Consider the following 24,314-nt stretch of genomic DNA (forward strand, 5'->3'; position numbering starts at 1 on the left):
AACCAGATTTTGGTCACTGGAAGGCAGCACGGTGACAAGGTGAAATGGCTCATGTGGAGCTGCGACTGCCCCTGCCTTCCTCCCACGCTCTGGACCAGCTGCTCTGGAGCTTGTGGCTGTTCCAGTAGGTCCATGGACCTGCTGGAGATGAGCAGGGGTGTCTTGGTTGGGACGCTCTCTGAGATCTATCTCTTCAACCATGCTGCTTCTGCACTTTCTCTACACACAGGCAGATGATACTCCTTCTCTGGCTCTCTAAAGCCTCTGCTCAAGTTCCAGAGCACTTTATGATAATCATTGCCTTCAAAAGCAGCATCAGTCAAGGGCTACCTGTGAGTGAACTGAGGCAAGGAAGGTCAATCGCTTTGCCGTGCTCATCTGCACTGGTCCCTGTGCCACAGCCTGGCTGCCTCTGCAGTGAGCGCAGGGCAATAAGCATGGCTGGGAGAGGGACCTGACCGTGTCTGTGGGATGCACTTATCCATGTAGGAATATGGCCAAGGCAGTGGGAGCAAAAAATTCCATCATTTCTTGGGTTTTCTGGGGGGGCAGTGAAGGAATTTAAGTGCTGCTGGCTCTGTACTGTGAAGTAGCGAGGTGCTCGGTTTTGTTTCTAGGGCACATGCAAACAAGTTGGTAATACCGGGCTCCTAATGCCAAGCTCAGGAGAGTCCACTGCTACTCTGGAGGGAAGAGCCAGTCCCTAATTCCTGGGGCTATGTGTTGCAGAGCAGCACCCCAATAATGCACCGACCCTCCTGCCTTTGCACGGCTTCGGAAACACAGCGGTGACTGTGCTCTGCCCTGGGCTGCAGTCATGCCCCTTCGCTAAAATCGTGCTGACAGCCACCCACGTTGCCCCAGACACCCTCATCTCCCGCTGACTCACTCACCAGCAGCAAGCTAAATTATTCATAACAGCAGCAGTTATTCTGAACAGCACAGGCCATACACAACCGCGGGATTTGCACAGCGACCATGGATGCACAGGGTTGGATTACTTCGGTCAAGTACACAGCACAGACTGCACGTAAAGGACAGTGGCAAGGGCTGTCAAGGACAATCATACAGTAGGATGAACCCTTCTGGAGAGCAGCCAAGCCTGATCCCAGAAGGCGGGCAGCCGCGTGCCCCGGCGAGAGGAGCAGCGCGTTAAACCTGCTGAGCCTATGGGAGGATTCCCTCCTGCGCGGGGAATTCGGGAGCTGGCGTGGGGTTTCTGCCGCTCCGGGCCCTCTCCTCCCCGCACTCTTACCGTTGGAGAAGTTGACGATCCCCTCTTCCACCACCAAGGTGGGCATCGCCCCGCTGCCCTGCAGCATCGACACCACCTTGTCATGGGAGCAGTTCCTGCGGGGCACAGGAGAGCCCGGGTCAGGGCTGCCAGGCTTGCCTTGCCTGTACAGGCAGCACTGCAGGCAGCAGCTCGCAGGAGAGCAGCGGTGAAATGGAAGTTTGCAACTGGCTTTGCTTATCTTGCAAAAAGCCTCACCTTGCTGCTCAGAGCCAGGCAGCGTTGGGCCCCGCTGCAATTCCCCTGGACTCTCGATCTTTGCTTGGCTCTAGCTGTGCTGCTCAGCAAAGAGCCTCCCCAAGGGAGAGCGTGAATCGCACCCTGCGACTGGGCTCTCCGCTGCACCTGCAGCAAGGAATAGCCGCAGGGCACGCCTGCGAGCACCCTGCGGAGCTGTGACGGCAAGTGAAGCCAGCGTTACTTTAAGCTACGCTCAGACCCAGCAGATGAACTTTCCATTTCTGCAGGTCTCTCCTTGCCTGTCCTAATTCTGCATGAAAAGAAAATGCAAGGTGGATGTAAAATGCGTTTTTGTAGGCAAAAAAAAAAAAAAATCTTGGAGTGTCCTTGGAGAAGGGTAGGGGCCAGCCTGGGACAACGCCTGCCAAAACGTGGGCTCAGAGGACAATCTCCAACTCGGTCTCCTCTATTTTCTGGCAATGCTGCATCAGCCAACAGTTTGCTGGATCAGCTGAAATGTGAGAACCTGAGCACCGGCAGAAGCAGCATCAGATGTTTAACCTTTAAATATTCATCACTTTCTCTTATTGTGTAGCCTCTTCTAACCCTTTGCTCTTGCTTTTTGTGCGGAAAGACCAACCCAAGGAAATACGGGCTGCTGCCACTGCACCGGCAAGGTGCACACTCAGCTCTGGTTTGATTGCTTTTGTTGTGCGCAAATAATATATAGGAGAATTAACTTCCAGGTGGAAATGCGATTGCCCACGTGGTTTTAAACTTATGATCCCATTCTGGGAGTGATTCATGGCCTGGCTGGTGCTCTGCTGCTTTCAAACGCAGAACCCCAGGTGTTTGACTTGTACACCTTAACTCACAGTGGCTTGAATCAGGGTCTGCAGGTGGGTTGCAGTCAGGACCCCAGTTATATATAGCGTGTCATGCATTATATGTGGTTATTTGCACAGAGAAGTCAAAGGAGGAGCAGGGATGGAGCTGAAATACTACTCTTACAGCCAGTTTTTGTAAAAGAATAGTAAAGGAGATGCCCGTATGGGGCAAAACCCCTCGTGCACCTCAGTAGACAGGTCTCAAGGATGACCAGCTCTCATTTCTGTTGCACAAGAGTGAACAAGTGAACACGCGTGTGCTTGGCCACCCACCACCCCTTAGCACAGGTCTCCTAAAGAGCCTCTTACCTCATGTCCAGACCGTTGAGGAATAGGATCCGGTCTCCAGCTTTGAGAGCAGCCTTCTCAGCCGGGCTCCCTAAATGCACAGGGAACGAGAGGGGCTTTAGCTGGCGGACCCCTGCTTACAGGGAGGGGGTCCCAGCTCTCCGGCTGCTCTGTGCCCAGGGACACCCCCGGGGCAGGGCACCCACTGCAGCTGGATTATCTGGGTGGGCTGGGGCTGTTTACTGGGCGCAGCGATGCCAGCACCCAGCTTGCATTGGAAACTCGGGTGTGATTCCAGGCTATTTACTGAACACAGACATTTTCCACCTTGCAAAAGAGGGAGTGCGTAAAGCCAAACTAAATTGTACCAAAGACACTAATTATTCAACTCTGGAGACTCCATCACTGAGCCTTGTAAAAGTCCCTTTTGCTATTTTCTAGCAAACAGCAGGCACTTAACATTTTGAGTTCAGACCAGAGATAAATCGGTATCTTTGAACCTTGTGGCTGGAGGTTTCCTTACCTGGCAGAACGGACTCGATCCACACCGGGGCATGGCCGCGTAGCGTGAAGCCAAAGCTTCTGTTGCCTTTATAAACTCGCACAGTTCTGCAGGGAAAAAAAGCAAATGTCAACTCAGAGCCCAACAAATATTTGGTTCTTGTTTCCTTGCCCAGCCCCACCAAAGCCCCATTAGCCCAGGTATCCCCTGAGTGCCCAAGCCCTCGATGCTCGCTGCGTCCCCGCGAGGTCCCCTTTGATACCGAAGCGTTTTTCAGATGGGACCCCCCCCAGACATGCCCTGCCCACAGGGAGAGGGGATGGAGGGAAGGTGTGGGTGGCTTTGGTGGCCCGGCATGGCCACAGTGCAGCTGCCTGTCCTGCCAGCCTCTCCTGCCTGCAGCCTGCCCGTGCTGGGGAGCAGAGGGAGCCCACAGTGCTGAGCCAGCTCGGGGTGGTGGTGGGCGAGCGATCAGAGGGGTGCTACAAACGGCCCAGACAAAACCTCAGGGAGGGCTGCGGGGATCCGGGTGCTCTGCAGGCAGGAAGAGATGCCGCTGTTTGAGGGGCAGAGCCTCTGAGCACAGACTCTTGCTCTGCATTCATTACCGAATTCATAAAACCACCGTCCGGTCCTTCAAATCCAATGTGTTTTTAAAGCGGAACATAGGATATAGCTTATATCACATTGACAGAGTAGGAGAGGCAATGTGTTTTAGGGGGCAAAGATCTCATAGGCTGATGAGAGAGAAATTAAATTCAGCTAGGAAATTTTGGAAGGAGCAATTAGGAAATGTCTCTGCTGGGAGGCTGATGGGAGCTGGGAGTTGTTCCCTGTGGGGAGCTCTGAGGGAAGGCAACATCACTGAGATCATTTACAACCAGAAAGCCTGTTGTAGGGACCCATCCTATGCTGGCAGGGAGGGAGACTGTGCTGGAACTGGATTTTGGATAAGTCACACCAAAAATTATCCTGGCAGGAAGGCGTGCTGCAGCCGAACACCCTGGAGATACCAGCTGGAGGCAGGGGAATAGCTCGGGACGTGCCTGTGGCAGCACAGCCCCTCCCAGGAGGATTCCTTGGCTGTGCTGGCAGACCAGATACTGCTCTCTTGTTCATGGGACGGGCCGGGAACGGAGCAGGAGCCACCGCCAGCACGGCAGGGCTCAGCCCTCCGGGGCTGCTGAGGTCTGGCCGTATGGGCAGCGGGAAATGGGTTCATCCCCTGTGCACCAGGGATCGTCCTTCTTGCCTCCCGCGGCCTCGCACCCAGACACCCACCGGGGCAGGGCAGGACGATACAGCCTGCTCCGTGCCTGGGTGCCCTCCATCCCGCCGGCACGGCCAGGCACCCTGCAGCCCCCCCAGCACAGGAGCTGACATGCCCTGGCAGCTTGCACGTACCATCTCAGCTCCTCACTCGGCTCGTCCCAGCGAGCCCTGCAACAGCAAGGGGGCAGAAAGGGTGGCCCAGAGCTGGGACAAGGGGTGCAAATGTGCCCTTGGAGAAGGTGAGGTCTCTGTTCATCCTCATCCCAGGAGGATTTCACCCATTCTGCACACTGAAGCCATCTCCTTTCCTACTGCCTTCCCCCCTTTCTCCGGCATCCCTCCCCCATGCTGCCACCCACACCAAATCAGACCCTGCTACCGCGAGCTCCAGGGCGTCCAGGAGAGGTGTTACCTGCGGGCAGCCCCCGAGGCCACATTGCTGGTGATGAGCGAAGTGGTTTTTCGCAGGCTCTTGCTGGCCTCCTCGTGGCTGCGGGGCACGGAGCTGGCACGGGTGGAGACGAGGAGCCGCTCCTGGTGGTCCTCGCTCCGGCTGCGCCGCAGCCGATTGCTGTGCTGCTCGCTCTTGGAGCGGCAGAGCTTGCTGATCAGGCTCTGAGACACCACCTCGTCAAACCGCTGCCGGTGCTTCTTGGGGATGAAAATCCTGGAAAAATGAGACAAGGGAGGGGAGTGAGGCGCGGGGCTGGAGCGGCCATGGCCCCGAGCTCTGGATCCAGCCATACCTGGGAAAGGAAAGGTCAGAGCAGCCCCAGCGCCTCGTGCACTCTTGGCCTCAGTCCCCCCCGGAGCTGCAAATGCCGGGGCTGGGGACACCGGCTGCATCTCCTGCCCCGTCCTGTGCATGGCTCCATTGGGGTGAGGAGGTTGCACCCCTCCGCAGTGCTCACAGAGACTCATTCAAACAACTCGGTTCCTCCTCGTGCATCCTGGCCCGGGCCCCTTCAGCTGCCGGTCCCAGTACGCCGATGACGAGGGTCCGCTTGAGTCCCAGATTAATTGCTTCCCCCCATGCCCGCAGGCAGGGAGGCGGCCGGGCAGGGGAGGACCCTTGCCCCCGCGGTGCCTGTCCGTTGCAACCCCAATCCTTGCTGCGTGGTACCCACGGCCAGGGGTCCCAACGTGCACGTGCCCCCCATGTGCCAGTGCCAAACCGCCTCCTCCAGACCCGCTTCTTCCCCAGCACATTCTGGGACCCCTGAAATATTGCTCCCCATCTCCTGCCCCAGCCCCTCTGCTGGGAGCCCTGGACTCCACTCTTCTGGGCTCCAGCCTTGGCTATTGCCACCCCACAGGTCCCGCCGCGGCCGGGCAGGAGCCTCGCGCCCCTTGGGAGACACGGGTGCTGCGGGGACGAGGAGGGGCACAGTGACGCTGCAGGCAAGGGGACACCGCTGGGAACTTGCTCTGTTTCAGGTCACCTCCCCTCTGCCTGGTAGGAGCTGCTCTGCCAGCAGCCAAGCGGCCGTTGTCCCCGCTCAAGGACCCCCCGGGAGATGCACAGCGAGTGCAAAGCTCTTTTTGGGTGCCTCTGCACCGCTCCCACCCCGGCCGGAGCTTCGCCCCTGTAACAACGCTTTTTCTTTTCCTTTTCCTTCTGCCATCGCAACAGCGAGACGCCGTCACCCCACTCACCTGCTCCTACCTTCCCATTTGCACATTTAGGGGCTTCTGGAGGAGCTGTTATCTGTGTGTTTCTATAGCAACTCCTCCCTGCCCCCGGACCGGGCTGCCTGTCGCAGCTGCATTTGCTCGTTAGACAACACCATCCTGCGAGGTTCATTAGTGCTCTTCACCTCGTGGCGCGTGAGAACGCGCTCCCTACATTAACGCAAACTCCGACACTTGCAGCGGAGGAGGAATGCGAGCATCGCTTCCAAATCTCCCGGGGGGCACATCTCTCGGGGGGCACTACCTGGGCCAAACTCGCAGCTGGTGTCAGAGGACCCAAAGCAACTTGTTCTGAGGGGCTGCACCTTCCTGCCGCCGGCCTGACGTGGCCGTGACGATGGCCGGCTGCTAACGAAGCGTGGCTGGAGAGGCTGGGGCTGGCGGGGGGCTCCCGTGGGTCACCCCCGTCTCTCGGGCAACTTCACCAAACCCAAAAGCCTGGGTGAAGCCAGAGGAGGAGGAAGGGGAGGCTTCAAATCCCAGCTCTACCAGGACCAGGACATCTCTATTTCCCCCCAACAAAAGGCAGAACTCAAAATAAGAGCTGATGCTCATGCTGAGTAGGAGCAGACAGATCGCAAGCCATCCAGAGGCTGACATATGCTCATGCAAAGCATTTGGTGATAATTTAAAATAAGTAACACATTGGTACAATTCACAGTCAATTTGTGATTAAGCAGCAACTAGAAAAGAGTGAAATTATGCTAATAAACAGTTCACCCAGCTGTAAGCAGACTCCTGCGGGGATGCAGGCTCCCGCGGCCCCGTGGCAGGGGAGGACACGGCACAACGGCAGTGAGTCCCGGCAGGACCCCACGCCTCTGCCCTGGGAAAAGTCCGGGTTCCTTGCAGGCAAAACGAGCACGCTCCCATTTAAGTTGGCCAAATTAAATTGGCCCTGCTCGTTCCAGCAGGGCTGTCCCACTTTGCGCTGACTGCTACTTCGCCTGCAGGCTGACAAACATCAGGGTTGAGGAGCAAAGTACGGCCAGCTCAATAACGAGGCACAAGGACATGCTTTAAGGGTTGCACCGTGAATTGACTCAGTACTACAAGTAAAATGGTGTCTTAGCAAGGAGAGGGGCTAAGTGACTGTTAAAAATAATCCGATTGAAGCATGCAAAATAGTTTCCTTCTGCAAAACCCTCTGAGGGAATTTGCAGCGCGGCCTCGGGGAGCCCAGGATGGCCCCGTGCCGCAGTGCTGCTGGGGGCTGGATCCCCCGAGCTCCCCGACGCCCTGCGGTTCAGCGGGCGCTGGCCTCTGAACTGTGCGTGCTCAGGTCTGGTCCTTAACGAGGGACCCACCAAAGGCAGCACACGGGGTGTGATTAGACAGCGTCGATGCCTCAGCCTGTCCTCTGCTCGGGCGCAATGCCACCCGTGCAGCATGCACCAGCACTGGCACCAGCACCAGCACAGGGTGGACGGTGCCCGGTGCTTAGCGGGAAACCGTGGCTATTTCTGCAGCACCCTGCCGTCCCGCAGGACAAGCCCGACTTTGCCTGTCAGCGCGGAGCACGGATGTGCCCACCCTGTTTGCAGAGGTCAGCCCGGGACCAGGGCAGAGCCCCTGTCCCAGCAGCCCCACAGGCTGCCCGTGCCCGTGGGAGGGCTTGGGAGCCGTGCAGCACTGACCTCGTGCCGTCAGCTTCCTCTTCCTTCTCCTTGCGTGTCCCAGGTCAGCCCTGGATCTGTTCCCTGTTGGAGAGGGGACGGGAAAGGTGTCCCCAGCCCTAGGCACTGCAGCCCTGTGCCCGCTCCCTGGCCCCGGTGTAGGGTGTGCTGAGCCCCGGTGCGCTAACCCTCCTCTGCAGCAGTGTCGGCACACGCTCTTCAGGAGGTTTCAGTCTGCTCTAACACACGAATGCTAATTCAGGACATTTTCCAGGCCGGGAGAGGCCCCAGAGGCTGCAAGCTGCTTGCCCTTCGCTCCCTCTCCGCAGCAGCCCGGCCAGGTCGGCGGCACGCTGCTGCGGTTGGAAACCGCCTGGCAGGAGCCCGTCTGCCAGCACGCCCGTCCCCAGCCGCTCGGCTCCCTGCTCTGGGGCTCACTTCAGCACAGAATGGTTAGCACATCTCGGTCTTTGTCACACTCGCTGTTTTTAAAACTCCCAGGCGGGTCACTTGCAGCTCACCTCTGAGCGGACAGTCCCATTTCTGCAGCCTGCACTCACTGAGAGCTGCCTCCCCACCAGCCCAGCGCCGTGGAAAGCCGCCTTGCACAAGGGCACGTGTCCTGCGATGGGCACGGAGCTCGCCTCAAGGTTCCACCCCAAGCTGGATGCTGAGACTCGCCGGTGCCGGATGCGTCCCCTCGAGCCAGGCAGCGGTGGTGGCTCCAGCCCCAGCGGGAGCCGCTCAAAGCAGCCCCAAGTTTGCTCAGAGCTCGCACTCAGCCGGGGCCATGAGCGAGGGGTCCCCGGTCCTCGCTCCACCACAGCCCCTGCACCACGCAGCACCCCAAAACTTGCGTCCTCACCGCTCATCCCTGCGGTGGACTATAGTCACGGAGACAAAGCACACCCAGATGTGCTCTTCCCACCTCTCCCCAGCCCCTGTTTTTCATCTGAGCTTTGCTCAGCTCCCCCCAACCCTCGTGCCGCTGCCGTGGTGGGCACAGGTTGGCGGCAGGGCCACACCGGCACCGGGAGGCAGGGTCCCCGCAGCTCAGAGAGGCAGGAGAGACGTCGCGGGGACGTCTGCCAGGGCGCGAGGCATTCCCAGCACATCCAACGCCATGCACGCCGCGCGGAGGAGCGGAGTAGAGAGACGTACCGAAAATGCCGAGAGAAACTCCGGTCCTTTCCCATTTGTCAGGGTGCGGTGGGAACAAAAGGGAGATGCTTCAGATCCTCATGCAGCTGAGTCTCAGCCTCGGCTCACGCCCACGACGCGGCCGGATCCAACCACCAAACCGCGCGCCAGCCGGTGCCCCCCTGCCACTTGGCACCCCCGCGGTGCACGGGGACCGCGGCCAGATGGGCCGGCTCGCTGGCAAACTTTACCTGGGCTGAGTCCCTGCCTCCCTTCACCCTCGCCTCCCCACCACGCTCTCAGTCCCGAGCGGAGGTTTACCATCTACTGAGTGCCTCCTTTTTTTATCAATTTGGCTTTAGCGCCTGCTCTGCCCTCCCTGCTCCGGCTCTGCCCTGGCTCGCAGCGACGAAGCCTCTCGCTTTCCCTAAAAACTGCAGTCGCTGTAATTTCCAGCTGGAACGATCTCATAACAGAAAGGAGGGCACGGCTCTGCGCTGAACTCCGGGGGGATGCCTCCCTGGTGCTAATTAGTTGACTTCTAAAGTGCTTCTGTTTAAATTACATGCCGCTGTAATGGGTGAGAAACCTTAAAGGCAAACGGTGTCGGTGGTGGGTGCGCGGCTGCTGGGCGCACAGGCGGAGCTGCCCAGGCTGGACCAGGACCAGGACCAGGACCAGGACCAGGACCAGGACCAGGACCACAGTCATGGGCCCAAACCTCCCCCCGAGCCGCAGAGCATCATTTACCCCCAGGGTAACACAGCAGCACTTTGCATTAGGGATAGAATATTAAAAAAAAATCTTTAATTTAAATAACTCCATCTTTAAACACAGCACTCATGTTTGATGAAGAGGATTAGAAGCTTTCCAGAGCTGCCAACATCAGATACAATCACCAGGTAGCAAAGGAAGGAAAAATGAAAAATGTATGGTTTAGCCCCAAAACAACTAGCAAAGACCTGACCTTGAGTCTGTCGGTTGTGCAGAAAAACCCATCCCAGGGTGGATTAAAACACTGAGCTGCACTTGGATTATGTCTGAACTGTGCTGTGCAAGCAGCTACCAGTCTGGAAAAGCACTTCTGCCCCGACACCGTGCCGCAATGCTAAAATTCACACACTTTGGGGAGAGAAAACTCGTGTACTGCTTTACCCACGTAACAGACTTCTGCTTAGGAACCTGCACAGATTTTTCTCAAACCTAATCTCCCTGCCACCTCGGCGTGCATGGGCAGGGGTGTCGGCAGCCCTGCACTGGCCTCCAGCCCCGGCAGCACTGACAGCCACGGGGGGACGCGGCACCTCCGAACCCCCATCCACGAGCGGGACTCGCTCCAGTCCGGCAGCGTGCACGGCCCTGCAATTTTCACAGAGGCTGTTATCCTGTTATCCCCGGTAATGGGAGGCTCAGTAATCACTCATCTGGCTGCAGATGTGACCATTGTTATCATTAAATAGGAATGAAGGCGCTTTTCCACCCAGGAGTGCAGACATGGTGGGATGCAACAGCCGTGCACCGGGGCCGGGAGCCCCTCGCAGCCCTTCTCCAGCCACCCCACTCGTCCCTGGGGACAGCCCAAAACCCCCAGCCCCGCACAGCAGCTTTTGGGGAGGGTCACCCTCTCATGACACATCCCTGCACCAGCTCCGGTAACGACTGATGCGTTATCTACTGGTGAGAGCCTGCCAGAGCAGCACCGCAGCCCGTGCCCGGCTGGGGGTCACCCTCCCCATCAGTGGCCGAGCGCCGGGGCCCCAAACACTCTTGCCTCTCCCAAAACCGGTGTCAGCTGCCGGGGACATGGAGTCCTTCAAAGAAATCCCCAGAAAGGCTTTCTCTGCAGCCTCCATCCTGCCCAGCATCGCCCGGCGGGTATTGGGGATGGTGGCCAGGTCGGTGGGTGCAAACGGCTGCTCAATGCAGCCCTGGCCTCACGGACGGGCCCCCAGATCCCCTGCGGCACCCATGGGACCCTGCCAGCCGCGGCGCCGGGCAGACGTGGGGCCACCAGCAGCTCCCACACACCCCGTGCCCCGTGCCAGCACCCCGCACCAGCCCGGGGCATGAGGAGTTTTGTCACCCCCCTGCTTTTCGGAGCCGCAGAGAGCAGTCACCTCGGCCAAGGCGCTGCCCCAAACTGCTTTCTGCTGGGAACACCAGGACAAATGCAGCTTTCTGTGTTTTCTTTAATATACTGGAAAACACTCGAACCAAGTAACCACTTCCCAAAATAAAAGTTACAAATTGGTGGTGGTGTGCAAGCGAGCCAGGCTAATATAATCTGCATTACAGCCATAGTTCGATTTGTCAAAAGAAATTAATCTCCTAATAGGAGATTTTACACCGAGGCGTTTTGGTCATGACCTATTTGAACCCAGACGGTAGAAAAGGAACTCCGCTCCCAATTGTTTTCACCGCTGGCACATTTTTTTCCTGCTGCCCTAATTCCCATTTTTGGGCAGTTGACCATATGTCCGGCTATCAGATTAGGGATTTGTTAAAACGGAAGCCAACAAGAGCTGCTTTTCCTCCATTATCGTCCTGCCGTCCACGCGGTTTCACAGCGGGTCTGCCCGGACTGCGGGCAGGAGGACGGCGTCCGCTTGCAGTTGGAAGTGCTGCAGCAGGCAGCAGGCAGGGCGATGTGGGTTCGGGGGGTGACCCAGGCTGCATCGGCACCCGAGAGAGCCGGAAAGCTCCCCCAGCCTTGCGGGAGCGGGTACGTGGAGGGGGGGACAAGCAGCGAAGCAGCGCAAGCCATAATATAGAAATCCTGATGGCTAAAATTAAATTTCTTATCCAGAGACAGTCACAGATGGCTGGAGTATTTTAATATGGGAACGTGCCAAGCGATTTTATCTCCATGAAAAACAAGCTGAGAGAAATAGATTGTGTTTGGGGCATTATTAAAATGAACTCGGTAGAATTTCTCCCGTAATAAGGGAACCCCCGATGGGCAGCGATTGTATCTTTGTCAGGGATCAAAAGTGACTGCAATCAAAGCGGCGCTCGCCTCGGCCCAGCCACCGCAGGCCAGCAGCTTGGGCTGCACGCTTCGGTTTTCCCCCAGGAGCAGAGGCTGGTCGGGAAGCGAACGGACCATAACCAAGGCAGCGAAGTAACAAACTACCCCTAAGTATCCTCCCCGCAGCAGAGTGAAGCACAACAAGACTTAAAGGAGATCCATGAGAACGTATAGCAGTCTGAACAGCCCGAGAGTTATCGGCTAATGAATTAATACGGCTGGATGCGCTCCGGAGCACACACGCATCCTGCTGTTTAAATCCGGGTTAATGGGATGATATCCGTGTAAGCATCAACGCCGGTGTTCTATGCACCAGCTTTTGTAACGCTGCAGGTCAGTGGGGAGGAGGGGATCTGCGTTTCCATCGCTCCCCAATTCTACTGCAAACAGATGTTTCAAAGCTAAACACCGCTGCCGGGAGCTGGTGCAATGCTGGCACGGGCACCGCCGGTGCGGCCGCCAGCACAGGGAAAACGCACGGTGCAAAGGGAGACGGGATCCGGTACGCGGTGGTACGCAAGTGCTAAACCCCTGTGCAATGCAGGTGAGGATCCCACCGGTACCGCTCTGCTCGCAGGGCAACTTTGGCCCCCAGAGTCCGGGGAGAAGCCGGTGGCCGCTGCAACGGCACTGCAGAGCACTTGGGTGCAGAGCCGGCGCCGTTCCTCTGCTGGAATCGCAGCTCTGCCCTGGTTTGAAAACGGCTCAGAAATAAGAGCAGTGCCAAGAGGCGCACGCCCCTGGGACCCCGACCTGCCCAAAATAACCCGCTCCCCTCCCCACGCCGGTGCGAGACGCACACAGCCCCTGCACACGTGCTTGGCACGACCATGGGGAGCAGAGGAGATAAACCCCGCGGCTCCCCCGGGACTGGACCCGGGCTTTGGCATTTGCAGGTGATGAAATAACACAAAATGAGAGATTTCCCTCTCCCCGGCAGAGCTGCGATGCACACGGAGTCCCTGACGAGAGCAGCTCTGATGCAATATGGATGCTAAGAGTTAATTAACTTTTAGCACATCTCGTTTTTGCGGTGCCGGGGGTTGCTAGATTCGAGAATTAAGCTGCTTTAAACCCATTCCCGTCCCAGCCCCCTCGGCTCCCAGGAAAGGTCCGTTCTTACTCACCCGAGACAGCTCATCTTTCCACCTCGCTGCCGTATTTCATCATTCTTGAGCTGAACTACAATTGTGCACTTTACTACACGCACCAGCCATATGGGCAGGGGATGGGAGCGGGGAGGAACCGGCGCAGCACGTGCGTTATCCCTGCTATCCACAACCAAACGGATGAAGGAAATGTCAGCAAATTAAAATCTGCAGGAGCTTAATACTGGGCAAATGGGATGAAATCCATTTGAGCCAAAAAGAAAAAAAAAAAAAACCACCAACACTGGAAAAAGCCCAGCCTGAGGACAGACGGGAGGAGGAGAGGTGTCTGCAGCCCCAGGTCGATCTGTGTGCTGAGTCTGGGATCTTGGGTTACGCTGTACCACAGCACCTCGCAGGGAGCGCGTTAAACCCCGGGGGGAGCCCGGGGAGGGGACAGGCAGGGGAGGGAGGACAGCCGGCAGCAGCAACGGCCCCAAAAATAAATTCAGCTGGTGCAGAGAGAAGATCCAATCAGGCCAGCGCGAGGGTCAGCGGCAGACGGGGACGTACCGGCCGCGGGGCTCTGCATGGCGGGGGCCACCCGGTCGCCCACCGCCACACACCCCACGGCAGGGCTCGGCGAGCCTGCCGGGGCCCGGGGCTGCCGGTGAGGCGAGTGTTGGGGACCCTTGCTGGCATCACCCCCGGCGTCGCCCCCAGCATCCCTCCCCAGTCCCTGGCTGATGGGCACCACCATCACCAGGGGGAAGGGGCTCGTCCCAGCCCCTCCGAGGGCTCCTCTCAGCACATCTCCTCCAGGCTTTGCAGGGCAGGAGGCACGGGCAAGCTCGCGGTGTGTGGGTCTGCCCCCCGCATCTCGGGTGGAAACAGCCCCCGGGGACAGGGGAGCCGGGCACAGCCTGGCAGGGACGCCCGGGCTGGCCGATGGGTGCCCGCGTGGTCCCGAGCCCGTCCTCACACAACTCCATGTGCTCGCAGGGGTGGTCCCGCAGGACGAGCCCCAGGATGCTCGGTGGGTCAGCTCAGACGGGCTCCGCTCGCCCAAATTGCACCAACACACGCCGCTGCCCACGGGTGGCTGCCCCGCGCCCCAAGGACGGTAAGACAGCCATACCAGCACCCCATCCCTGGAGCCAGCGCCCGAGCCGGGACCCCTCCTTGCACGAATCCCCCGCACAGCTCTTCCCCAGTCCCGGGGTGCCAGTTGGGGCGCAGACCCCGGACCCCTCCTCAGCCAGCAACGGACCGAACCAGCTCGGGCTGTGCGGAAATCACCCACATGAATTCACAGCACCCCCTAAATCCAGAGCACCCGGGAGCCGCTCACCACCTTTCAGTGACTTATTAAAAGCTCTTCCTCGGCAGCAAACCCATCGGATGGGAGACCCCGGGATAAGCAGCTCCTATCCCGCACGGCAGCGCACACGGAGCTGCCCTCGCCTCCCCAGCACCCCCGCAGCTGGGAAACCTGGTCTCTAAAGCGCCTTTTTTTTTTATTATTTTCTTGACTTCATTTCATTAAGATTAGACGGTAAATCTTTTCCCTAAGCTAAATATTTCATTTCCATTAAACCGAGATTAGCTGCCTGATTTACGGCGCCTCTTGCCCCAGCCCTGGCATTAACCTTTCACACGAGGGCACGGGGTGGCCGCGGGTTTGACTGCATTATCGGGGGGCTGTAACCCGGCACTGCCCCACGGCATCTCAGGGCTGGGCATGGGGCGAGCTCTGCACCGCGCCGGGGGGACAGCGGCACCGGGTCCGGCCACACTGTCCTCCGCTGGGATGGGGGCCACTGGGATGGGGACACCCCGGGGGAAACCTGCTGTGCCCCCCGCAGAGGCGCTTGGGTCCAGAGGAAAATTTACTTATTCAAATACTCTCTGTGGGGGGAAAAAAATCTTGTATAATTCCCCAGGAATTAAGACAAAAGGGCCCGCGGAGGTGTTTGAGGCATTTCCATGGATCTTGTTGGAGAAAAGACTTTTTTTCTGAATTGTGGGTGGTGGGGTTTTTTTGACTGGGACTAGTTTAGGGTGACGGCTCAGGCGGGGCTCGGTGCTGTCTGTCCCTGCCCCCCGCCCCAGCCGTTTGCAGGTCAGGTCCCCCCGGGACGTTCAGGGGGGACAGGACAGCCTGGACATGGGCACCTGGACAAGGCGGCTGCTGGGGAGGTGACGGTCCCCTCTGCACCCACTCTGCTCTGCAGGGGTCTGTGCCCGTCCCCGCTTAGGTATTGGGGGCCCCCAGGGGACCCACGTGCAGCCGCGGCAGAGCGGGGGGACGCTGCGTGGCAAGGGCCACCGACCCGCTCTCCCCATCCTCCCCACCGTGGGATCGCAGCAGGCACGGCGGAGACCCGGGCACAGGGACGTTGTTATGGAAACTGTAATATCTTGCAATTCCACTGATTAAAGCAGGAATTGGAAAGCCGGGCCCGGAGCGGGGCCAGATGGAGACCTGATTCCCTAATGGCCATCGTCTCAGCCTGGCCGTAATCCCCACCACGTGTCCACGCGCTGGCACCGGCACCGGCACCGTCCCGCAGTGCCGACCCACGCTGCAAGAAGAGCAGCGGACCGGCTGCACCGGCTGCACGCCCGCGGCACAGCCACTCTGCTGGGGGCTCAAGAGGTGCCGGGACCCCGAGCCCAAGCGGAGCATTGCCAGAGCATCCCGGGATGAGTGGCCACAGCCCCGGCCACCCCGGGATGCTGTGGGCAGTGCTGGCCTGGAGGCAGCCCGTGGCCTCAGCAGAGACCCCCCCCCAGCCACCCCTGGTGCCGGAGCTGCCGGCAGCCCTGGCCACCGCCTCAGCCGCCACCAGCTCTCGCCTTGAAGAGCTCGGTTTATTTTCTGGGCAGGCTCTTGGAGAATCGCCAGCCATTCTGCAGCTAATCCCATCTCCCTTCGAAACGATGGCCAGAAACAGGAGCCACGTCCCACGCTGCAGGCGGAGGCGGTGGCTCCGTGGGGCCGGTGACCACTGCTCCTTGCAGGGACGGGGATGGCCGGCAGTTGGTGCGGTGGTGGCCGGCAGGCAGGTGCGGGTCCCCCCGGCCCAGCCCGGGCAGGACAGCCACGCAGGCTGGCGGACACAGGGATGCCGGGCTGAGACCCCACCGAGCTCAGCTCCGCTGCACCTTGGAAAGGGGGTTGGCATCTTCCCCGCGGGAGCCTCCTGACCCATGCCCGCAGCGCTCAGCCCTGCGCGCTCGTCACCGACGGGCAGATGGATGCCCGTGGTTTAACGGCCAGCATGGCAGCACGGAGGGTGCTGGCACCCTGTACCTGATGTTGTCGATCAGATGCTGGTGGGACTCCTGGGTGAGGACCATGCAGAGGGCGTAGGCCAAGTACTCCACCTTCCGCTCTGCCGCGTACTGCTTCAGGATGGTGAACACCTTCTCCTTGACCTCTGGCTGGTCACCGAGGATGTCATCCACCTGCAGCACGGGAGCCGGGAAAGAAGAGGGAAGGGGCACTGAGCAGCAGAGCAGTTAACTGTGCGTAGGGAGGCACTAACGGGGCAGAAAACATCTGTCTAGTTGCAGCATCTGGTCAGCCAACGAGGAGGGAACCCATGCAGGGAGGAAAGAGAAACTTCAGACATCGGCCCATCACGCAGCCCCCCTGGGGCCTCGCACGCGTCCCTGGTATCACTGTTCTGCGTGTTATAAACATTGCACCGGAACAGCGGCATGACCCCAAACCCCGAAACTCTGCTTGGGATGCGACCTGGCAGATCAGCCTGGAGTCTACCTGGCAGAGGACACCGCGATGGGCTTTCGGAGGTATTTAAGCCTCTAATCACGCCCTGGTCCTGCCGGGCGGCACCGTCCTGCCATTAACTCTGGGAGGCTGCAGGGAAGTGGGGACAAAGAACGTGAAACGTGAGCACCGGCCCTGGAAACAGCATCAGCGGCTTCCAGCCATCCTCTCCATCTGTGACAGCCATGACAGGCAGACTAATTAGCTAATTAGGATCCAGCCAATTACCCTGCATGGGACCCTGCCCCTGTTAGCCTCTTCCCAGGCCAGGGGGGTGTCTCTTGCCCTGGGGCTCTGCTGGGCAGTGGGTGCTGCTGCCTTGCCTGCAGCCTGGCTGGGTGCAGCAAATACGCAGGATGCAGAAAACTCCTTGTGACCACCCTGCAGTCCCTCCGTGCATTGGGTTTTCCTGCCAGGCGACGGTTTTGTGCTGACAGCGAGTTGAACCGGTTCCCTCCAGCTCTGCGAGCGCAGGGGGAAGCAGCAGAGAGGGGAGGGGAGCCCCTCACCCTTCCCCAGCACATCTGTGTGCACCCCTGCGGCAGCACTGCGAGGGAGCCGGCAGGCATCGCCCGGCAAAGCCCCCTGTGCCGGCCGGGAAAGGCCCTTGCCCAGGGAAGGGGCAGAGCCGTTTCCTCCAGGCGCTCGTCCCACTTGGCAGCTCCCCGGGGAGGGCCATCGCAGGCGCTGGCCCTCCCCAGCACAACCCTCCCGGTGCTGCTGGGTTTGCGCAGCCGCCACGCAAGCACCGCAGGGGCTCCCGGCAGCAGCAGCGCTTCAAGGTTACCGAATCTGGGGCAGCCAAGGCAGCTGCGTCCCCCGGGCAGACTCGTATGCTTCTCAGTCCCAAGGTCCAGCACAGAAATGACAAAATCCGTGGTGCTCCTGGTGGGCTGAATCCCAGGATGCTGCTGTTAAATTTTTGCCTGGGCTGAGGCTGAAGGGCTTGGTGGGGTGGGAATGGGGGGGTGCTGCCACCCTCGTGTCAGTGCAGTCCCCAGCGTGTCCCTGAGCGTGCAGGGGACAAGAGAAGATGTTGACCTGGAACCAAGACCCTGAGCATCTCCAATGCTTTCGGTGATGCCTCCAGGTTCAGCTCACGCAGCCCGGCTCCAGCCCTGGCCCCGCTGCCGCTAATGCTGCTACCGGTCTGTCTGCCAGGCGAGCGCCATTCCAACAGGGGCTCTGCCAAACGAACGAGGGTGGGAAAAGCCTCCACACCTCAGGCTTGCGAGTGCCCTGCAGGCACGAAATGCAAGCCGCCAGCACCCTCCGACCTTCCAGCCGTGTGGCGGGTGGGCAGGAGCACCCGGGTGCTCATGGCACCGGCATCAGCAGCACCTACCAGAGCCCAGCTCCCAGGTAAACGAGGGGATAAAGCGCCCCACTGGGTTTTATTATTTTCTGCATCATGTAAAAAAATGAAGCCACTTAAGACATCTGCGCCATTAACTCCCTCGAGAGAGGCGTTTGCCAGCCGAGCTGTGCTCCAGCACCCGGGAGCCCGTGGCACGGGTGCTCCGCAAACCTGCTTCTGCCCAGCCTGGCCGGGGCCGTCGCGGGTGGCTTTGCTGGGCAGGGAAGGGAGGTGGCAGAGGTGCTGCTGTGGGCGCTGACGGCATCGCGACCAGCGTGCTCCCTTCACAAGTGCTCTCCTGTGATCATCCGAGAAATGTTTACGTGGTTTAATGTGACTTCATGAGATGGAGGCAGCGTGGAACAACCTCTCATCCTCTTGTTAATCTCCTGTAATCAGCAGGTGTCTGTTTCACATGCAGTGCTCTACCTTATGAATCCAAATCTCAGTGCCTATTTGTGAATCTTTAATGTAAAAGCTGGCTGAGGGGATTCAGCTGATACCCACGAAACTCTTTATGAATGTCTTGTTCCTTTATTAGCTCGGGATCAAAAAACCCACAAGCCCGGTTATTTTCATGACAGTATTTTAAAAGGCTACTTTGAAATGGAAATTAGAAAGATTAAAAAAACAACCATGATCAAAATTATAATTAGCACGAGGCGATGTGTTTGGTAAACTACCCACTAGGCAGCCTTCAGGAACACAACGAAGATGTAATCACATCGATGTTTTCCCTTTGCAGCGAAATAGGAGCTAAAATGTCTGTGGGATGACATGCTCCAACTTTGAAGGGACGTCCAGACACGCAGGAGGGAGGGACCTGCCCCCATGGGTTTCCACACGCTCTTGCAGTGCAAAGGAATAAGTACGTGGGGTCATCCCCCAGAGGATCTCCAAGCTCTTTGCAGCATCCATCTATTCTCCCAGTAATTATCAGACTCTTCTCTTGAGCACTGAAGCCCCCAGTCTGCACCCCAGCCCGGCGCCCAAGCCAGGAGCATCCCCCCGTCCGAGAGCGCTGCAAAGGCTGAATGCGGGAGTCTCCAAACCGCTCGGTGCAGGGGGTCCTCCGAGCCCCGGACGCTTGCCCCATGCCCCGGCCTTACCTTTTTGCTGAATTCCTGCGCTTTCTGTTTCCTCTCCTGGCGCACGGCGTCGGCGCTGGGGACGGGGTCCCGCGTGCCGGCCCCACGCTGCGGCCGCAGCAGCCCCAGCCGCAGGGACCGCCCGTGGCAGGACCCCACCAGGGCGGCCGCCGCCTCCTGCAGCATCACCGGCATCCCGTTGACTTCCAGCACGTAATCCCCCGGCTCGATCCCGCAGGCAGCAGCGGGCGAGTCCGGGCCGACACTGGCCACTCGCGGGGGGCTGCCGCTTGCCAGCTCGAAGCCGAAGCATCCCCGGGGACCAGGGGCGATGTCGGCATGCTGCAGGCGGGAGACCACCCCGATGCTGGGGGGCACGTTGCTGCAGCGCCTGGCCAGCCCGAGCAGCGCCTCGCAGCCCAGGGAGGAGACGGGCTGCCCCTCGATCTCCAGCACCTCGTCGCCCGGCCGCAGCCCCGCCACCGCCGCACTGCTGCCCTCCTGCACCCAGAGGATGTAGCACGGACCGGTCCCGCCTATCTTGAACCCGAAGGCCTCGGGCCAGCCCTGGTTGGTTGCCGGCATGGCTGCAACTGAAAAAGAAGGAGGGAAAAAAAGTTGTGATGCGTTTTCCATCCTTAACGTGAGCTCCTGTAGATGCCACGTGGATCCCATCAGGTGTGGGGGCTCTAGTCTGTGCTGCGCTCCCCCTCCGTGGGAAGAAATGCACCAAGAGGGACACTTTTCCTCTATATTTCCCTAAAAAATAGCTTTTATTCTTCTATCGTCAGGCTGCTGGCAGCGCCAGCACCATTAGCAGTGAGGAAGCTGTGTTGGCTGGAAAGGTCGGGGCTACACGAGGCACCCGGACCGCGGCCTCGCACAGCCCTTGCCTCGCCCCTCGGTGGCACCTACCTATCCCCCCCAGGGAGGTGCGTTTAGGCACCTGCTTGTATGTATTTGTCTAGCAAAACGATTATTTCATTTCCCTGGCATGCCACGTTAATGAACAGATCATCCAATGACTTAAGACAGCCTTATTTTAACTCACTCTTCTCAACACTCAATATTTTAGCAGTTTGCAACTGCAAAATTCATTAGAATTTGCCAGATCCTCTCAGCTCTCCTGGGAGTATTTCTTTGTGCCCTCCCTGTCCTGTGTATAGTATTAATCTGATCACAGCATCCTGAAATACAAAGATGAGGATTTTCAAAAGGACTCGTTTGTGGTTCATTTGAAGGGAGGGTTAGGACCAGCTCCACGGATGCTCAAGGAGAAATCGGGCACATCAGCCCTAAAGATCTGCAGAAGTCGTCTTTGCCCAAGGTAAATCAGAGCAGCTGATCTACGTGGCTCGCTTGGATGCCCTTTCGATGCCGCTGATGTGTAAGTGCCTGCATTGTCTGCTGACACTTGCTAAATTAATTCACGTGTAGATTTTCTCTTCATTTGATCTTAGCTGTCTGTGAAGATGTTTTTTACTCCCATGTTTATTCCATCTGTGCTACTTAACACACATTAAGCACTTACAAAAATCAAACGCAGACTATTTTGTCTGGGCAAATTATCTTACGGAGACTACAAGGACTCGGAATCGCTCAAGAAAACATCCTCACGAACGCACCTTGAGTTTTGTGCTCTTCAGACCAAAAAGTCTCAAGCACGGGCACAGAGGCACAGAGCCCAGCAGCAGCCCGGAGCCGGCTCTTGGTGCGTCCCCCCACGCGGCTGCTCCCCCCTGGGCAGCCCAGAGGGTCCCAGTTCGCTCCAGTCCGTGCTCCTGCCAGCACAGTAAAGGCATCCCTTCACACCTCCACCTCACCGCTGTCGGGGCGGCTTGGCTCTGATCTGAATGACCGAAAGACATTTCTTCTTTTCCTTTGAGACCTGGGAAATCTTGGTCAAAATTCAGTAGGACTGAAAACATGGTTTAATACCCTATTACAGGCCAGGGAGACGAAAGGAACTCTTCTCATGTCCATTTTCAGCACAGATAATATGGACCAGCTTGCTCTGAGAGCAGAATCGTGGGGATGGGCAGGGAAAACAGCATTACCGCAGAAACCTGTATGAATAACCTGAGCCTGCTCGGCTGTTGCAAACAGCTACTTAAGGGCACTCGAAGTGCCAGCTTCATAAGGAAATATTAAAAAGGACCAAGCAATATGCTGGTGCTAACATTATAAGTGTAATAATCTTGTCCTCCTTTGTACAGCAATGCTGATTAAAATACTATGTAAAAATCAGGGATTATTATTATTGTTATTATTTAAAGAGGAAACAAAGCTGTTGCCCATGTTAACAGGTACAGAAGTTGAGGATCGGAGGGACGGTGTTGCGGGTGAAGCATGGGGCAAGTCTGGCAACAGCGGGATGAAATCCATCAGCGAGTGAACACCAGGGCATCCCTGGGGTGCGGAGCACAGCCTTTGAAGGCTCCAGCAAGAGCCCAGTAAGCACTGGGACGGCCCCGGCGCTGCCGCTCTGGGCTGAGCTCCGTGGCAAAGCCTGGCAGAGCAGCGGCCATCGCCTCGCTGCGGGGAGCTGCATCATCCCCTTCCACCTCTACACCCTACGGCTCAAGCACTTACAGAAGTCTGCAGCCATCCAAGCAAGCCTGGCGGGCTCTCACCGGCAGCAGGTTTGTCCCACTACGGGGTCGAAGCTTTCTCGGTTCTCCTCCATCGCCCCTGGAAGCGCATCCCACCTACCCACCGGGCTCCCGGGGGCATCTCCCCGGCTCCCGCGTCCTCGCTGCAGTCCCCGGGGTGCTGAGGGCAGAGCCCTCGCGCGTCACGCCAGTCCGGGGTGGGCAAAACGGCTGCCGTGCTGTGGCACTGGGGCAGAGCCGGGGCAGCCCCTCGGGCAGGGGGTGACTTCTTACTCAAGCCCTGAGCCCTTCCAGCCACTCCGAGTCAGCGCCAGGCACGCAGAAAGGTCTTTCTTGCCTTTTCCTTTACTAATTAACTTCATTTCCATCCAAAGAGAAGCGCAGACAGACTAATTGCTGGGCTGGTCCTGGCTGAGTCTGGTGCTGACCTGAGCCTGCAGATCTGGGGGGAATTAGGAGCTGGAAGGCGGCAAAACAGATTAGTGCCCATGGAGGGAAATCCCTTACCCACAGGGCAAATCCGAAGCAACAGCACTTTGCAAAGCAGCAGAGCCGCAGCACGCTGTCGCCGCTCCCAAATGGCAGCTGGGCGTGCTGAGACCTCACTGGGCCTGCCGCCGGCGATTTGGGTGGGAAACCAGAGATTTTGGGAGTATGTGCCTGCCAAACAATGCAGTTTGCTGCAGGGATTTGGGGGTCTGGACTGACTTCTGCGGGGCTCGCCAGCAGAGCTCTCCCCAGCCAGGCTGCTCTGCGCAGGGGAGCACGGGTCCTCGCAGCGGGGAGCGGCTGAGAGCGTTTCGCAGCAGAGACCCCGCGCTGGCGCAGACTGTTTGTTAAGCCGCTATTTCTGATTTTCTCCTCTGCCTCCTCAGCACTTAGGGATCCCAGGGCTTAGCACACTAAGAGGTTTTTAGGGTATTACACGTCCTGCTGCGGCACCAGCGGGAGGGGCCGTCTGCATCCCATCACGGACCACGCAGCAATCCGGTCTTCCCTCCGCACCGGCGCGGGCTGAGCTGTCGGCAGCGTTGGGCTGGATGGGAAACGACCTCCCCAGGAAGCCTGGGAGACTTGACATGGGATCGGGTAAAGCCCTTATGAAGGGGAACTGCAGCGACCTGCGATGCCCAACCTGACGCGGTGGAGGGTCTTCCTCTCGCTCGTGCCCTTCATGTTCATACATGTCACTGCTGCAAGGGGCTTGGAGACCTCTCCTCCTCCTGTCCTCTCCAGCTCTGGTGTCGGTGATGCTCTGCTAGAGACGGGACATGGCTCCTTTCTCGCAGGTTCTGCCCAAACACAAATCTCCTCAGCAGCTGAGCTCCGCGGGCGTGCGTGGGGGGGCATGCTCTGCCCCCCATGTTGACACAGAAATGCACACAAATGCCTTCCTACAAAACGTCAGGGCGTCTTCGCTATTCGCTGCCCAAACAGGCAGACAAAAAAACTGCAATGGATTTTTTTTTTTTTTTCCCCAGCAAGTGAAGTAATTGCTTCTTTTCCCACCATTTTTAAGCGACTTGAGTACTTTAAAACACTGACAGTGGATTTTAATCCCTGCAAGAAATAAGTTATGGGATTCCATGCTAATGAAAATATTGTTTCCTTGAAGACCTCCTGCTAGACTTTGATCAGACAAGACTTTTCACTCATTTTCACAGCACTTGGATTGAATCAGCTTCATTTCTCTCAGACTCAGCCTCCTATTAAAGTCTTTGCTGGCTGTTTTGTCCTCGAGCACAGCCCGCAAGGCCGCTAAGAGTGGACGGAGCTCCTCGGCAGTGCCGGTGCTGGTGCCCTGCTCGGCGGCACTCGCTGCAGCTCCGGCCGGTAACGCAGGGCCCACGGCACACAAACCCTGCACACAAACCCTGCCTGTCCGCCCGCTGACAAATAAACCGCCTTGTGCCCGCGCTGCCTCCAGCCCCCAGCCCGGGGCCCCTTCTACGTTGCCAAACCTGCCAGGTTACATCCGATGTCCCAAACAAACCTGCAGCTGTACCTGGAGCAGTACAGGAATTTTGCTGTATCAGTAGGAAGAGAAAAAATGGCTTTTTCACAACGTCCTCTATCAGGAGCAAAGTGCCTCGGGCTGCACTAGGATAGCTGTGCCCCGGCAATATTTTGGCTGCATTTCTCTCTCTCGGGTGCTGTGGTGCGTTGAGGGCCAAGAACTTACCAGGGAAAAAAAGATCCCCTTTCCTGAAACCCCACCTCATCTCCTGCCGCCATGTCTCAACCAAGCCAATTAATTTCCTCTCGGTGCCAAAGCAGCCCCAGCAGCCCTCGGAGCGCTTACCCGTCCTGCCCGAGATCCAGCCAGCGGCAGACTGGGTCCCGGAGCTGGCGAAATCATCACAGCAGCTTCGAAGCTTTTGGATCAGTTACCCGGCGGCAGCAACCGGCTGAGTTTCTATGGCAAATTCTACCCAGGCACCGTAACCCAATCGGCCGCTCATTAGCAGCGCTCC

General features: G+C 58.3%; 1 protein-coding gene across 1 annotated transcript in view; it reads right to left on the minus strand.

The window, feature by feature from the left end:
- Positions 1-24,237, minus strand: part of GRID2IP (Grid2 interacting protein) — a 43,954-nt gene extending 19,717 nt beyond the window's left edge. The window contains exons 1-7 of the mRNA XM_072878705.1: positions 24,143-24,237; positions 19,250-19,821; positions 16,304-16,458; positions 4,836-5,090; positions 3,173-3,258; positions 2,671-2,740; positions 1,256-1,350 (exon numbers count right to left, since the gene is read on the minus strand). Coding sequence (XP_072734806.1) covers positions 1,256-1,350; positions 2,671-2,740; positions 3,173-3,258; positions 4,836-5,090; positions 16,304-16,458; positions 19,250-19,813 — 1,225 coding nt within the window. The 5' untranslated portion in view covers positions 19,814-19,821; positions 24,143-24,237. The remainder of the gene's footprint in view (positions 1-1,255; positions 1,351-2,670; positions 2,741-3,172; positions 3,259-4,835; positions 5,091-16,303; positions 16,459-19,249; positions 19,822-24,142) is intronic.
- Between the last annotated feature and the right edge of the window lie 77 nt (positions 24,238-24,314).

Source organism: Ciconia boyciana, chromosome 13, assembly GCF_034638445.1.
Source record: "Ciconia boyciana chromosome 13, ASM3463844v1, whole genome shotgun sequence".
NCBI lineage: Eukaryota > Metazoa > Chordata > Aves > Ciconiiformes > Ciconiidae > Ciconia > Ciconia boyciana.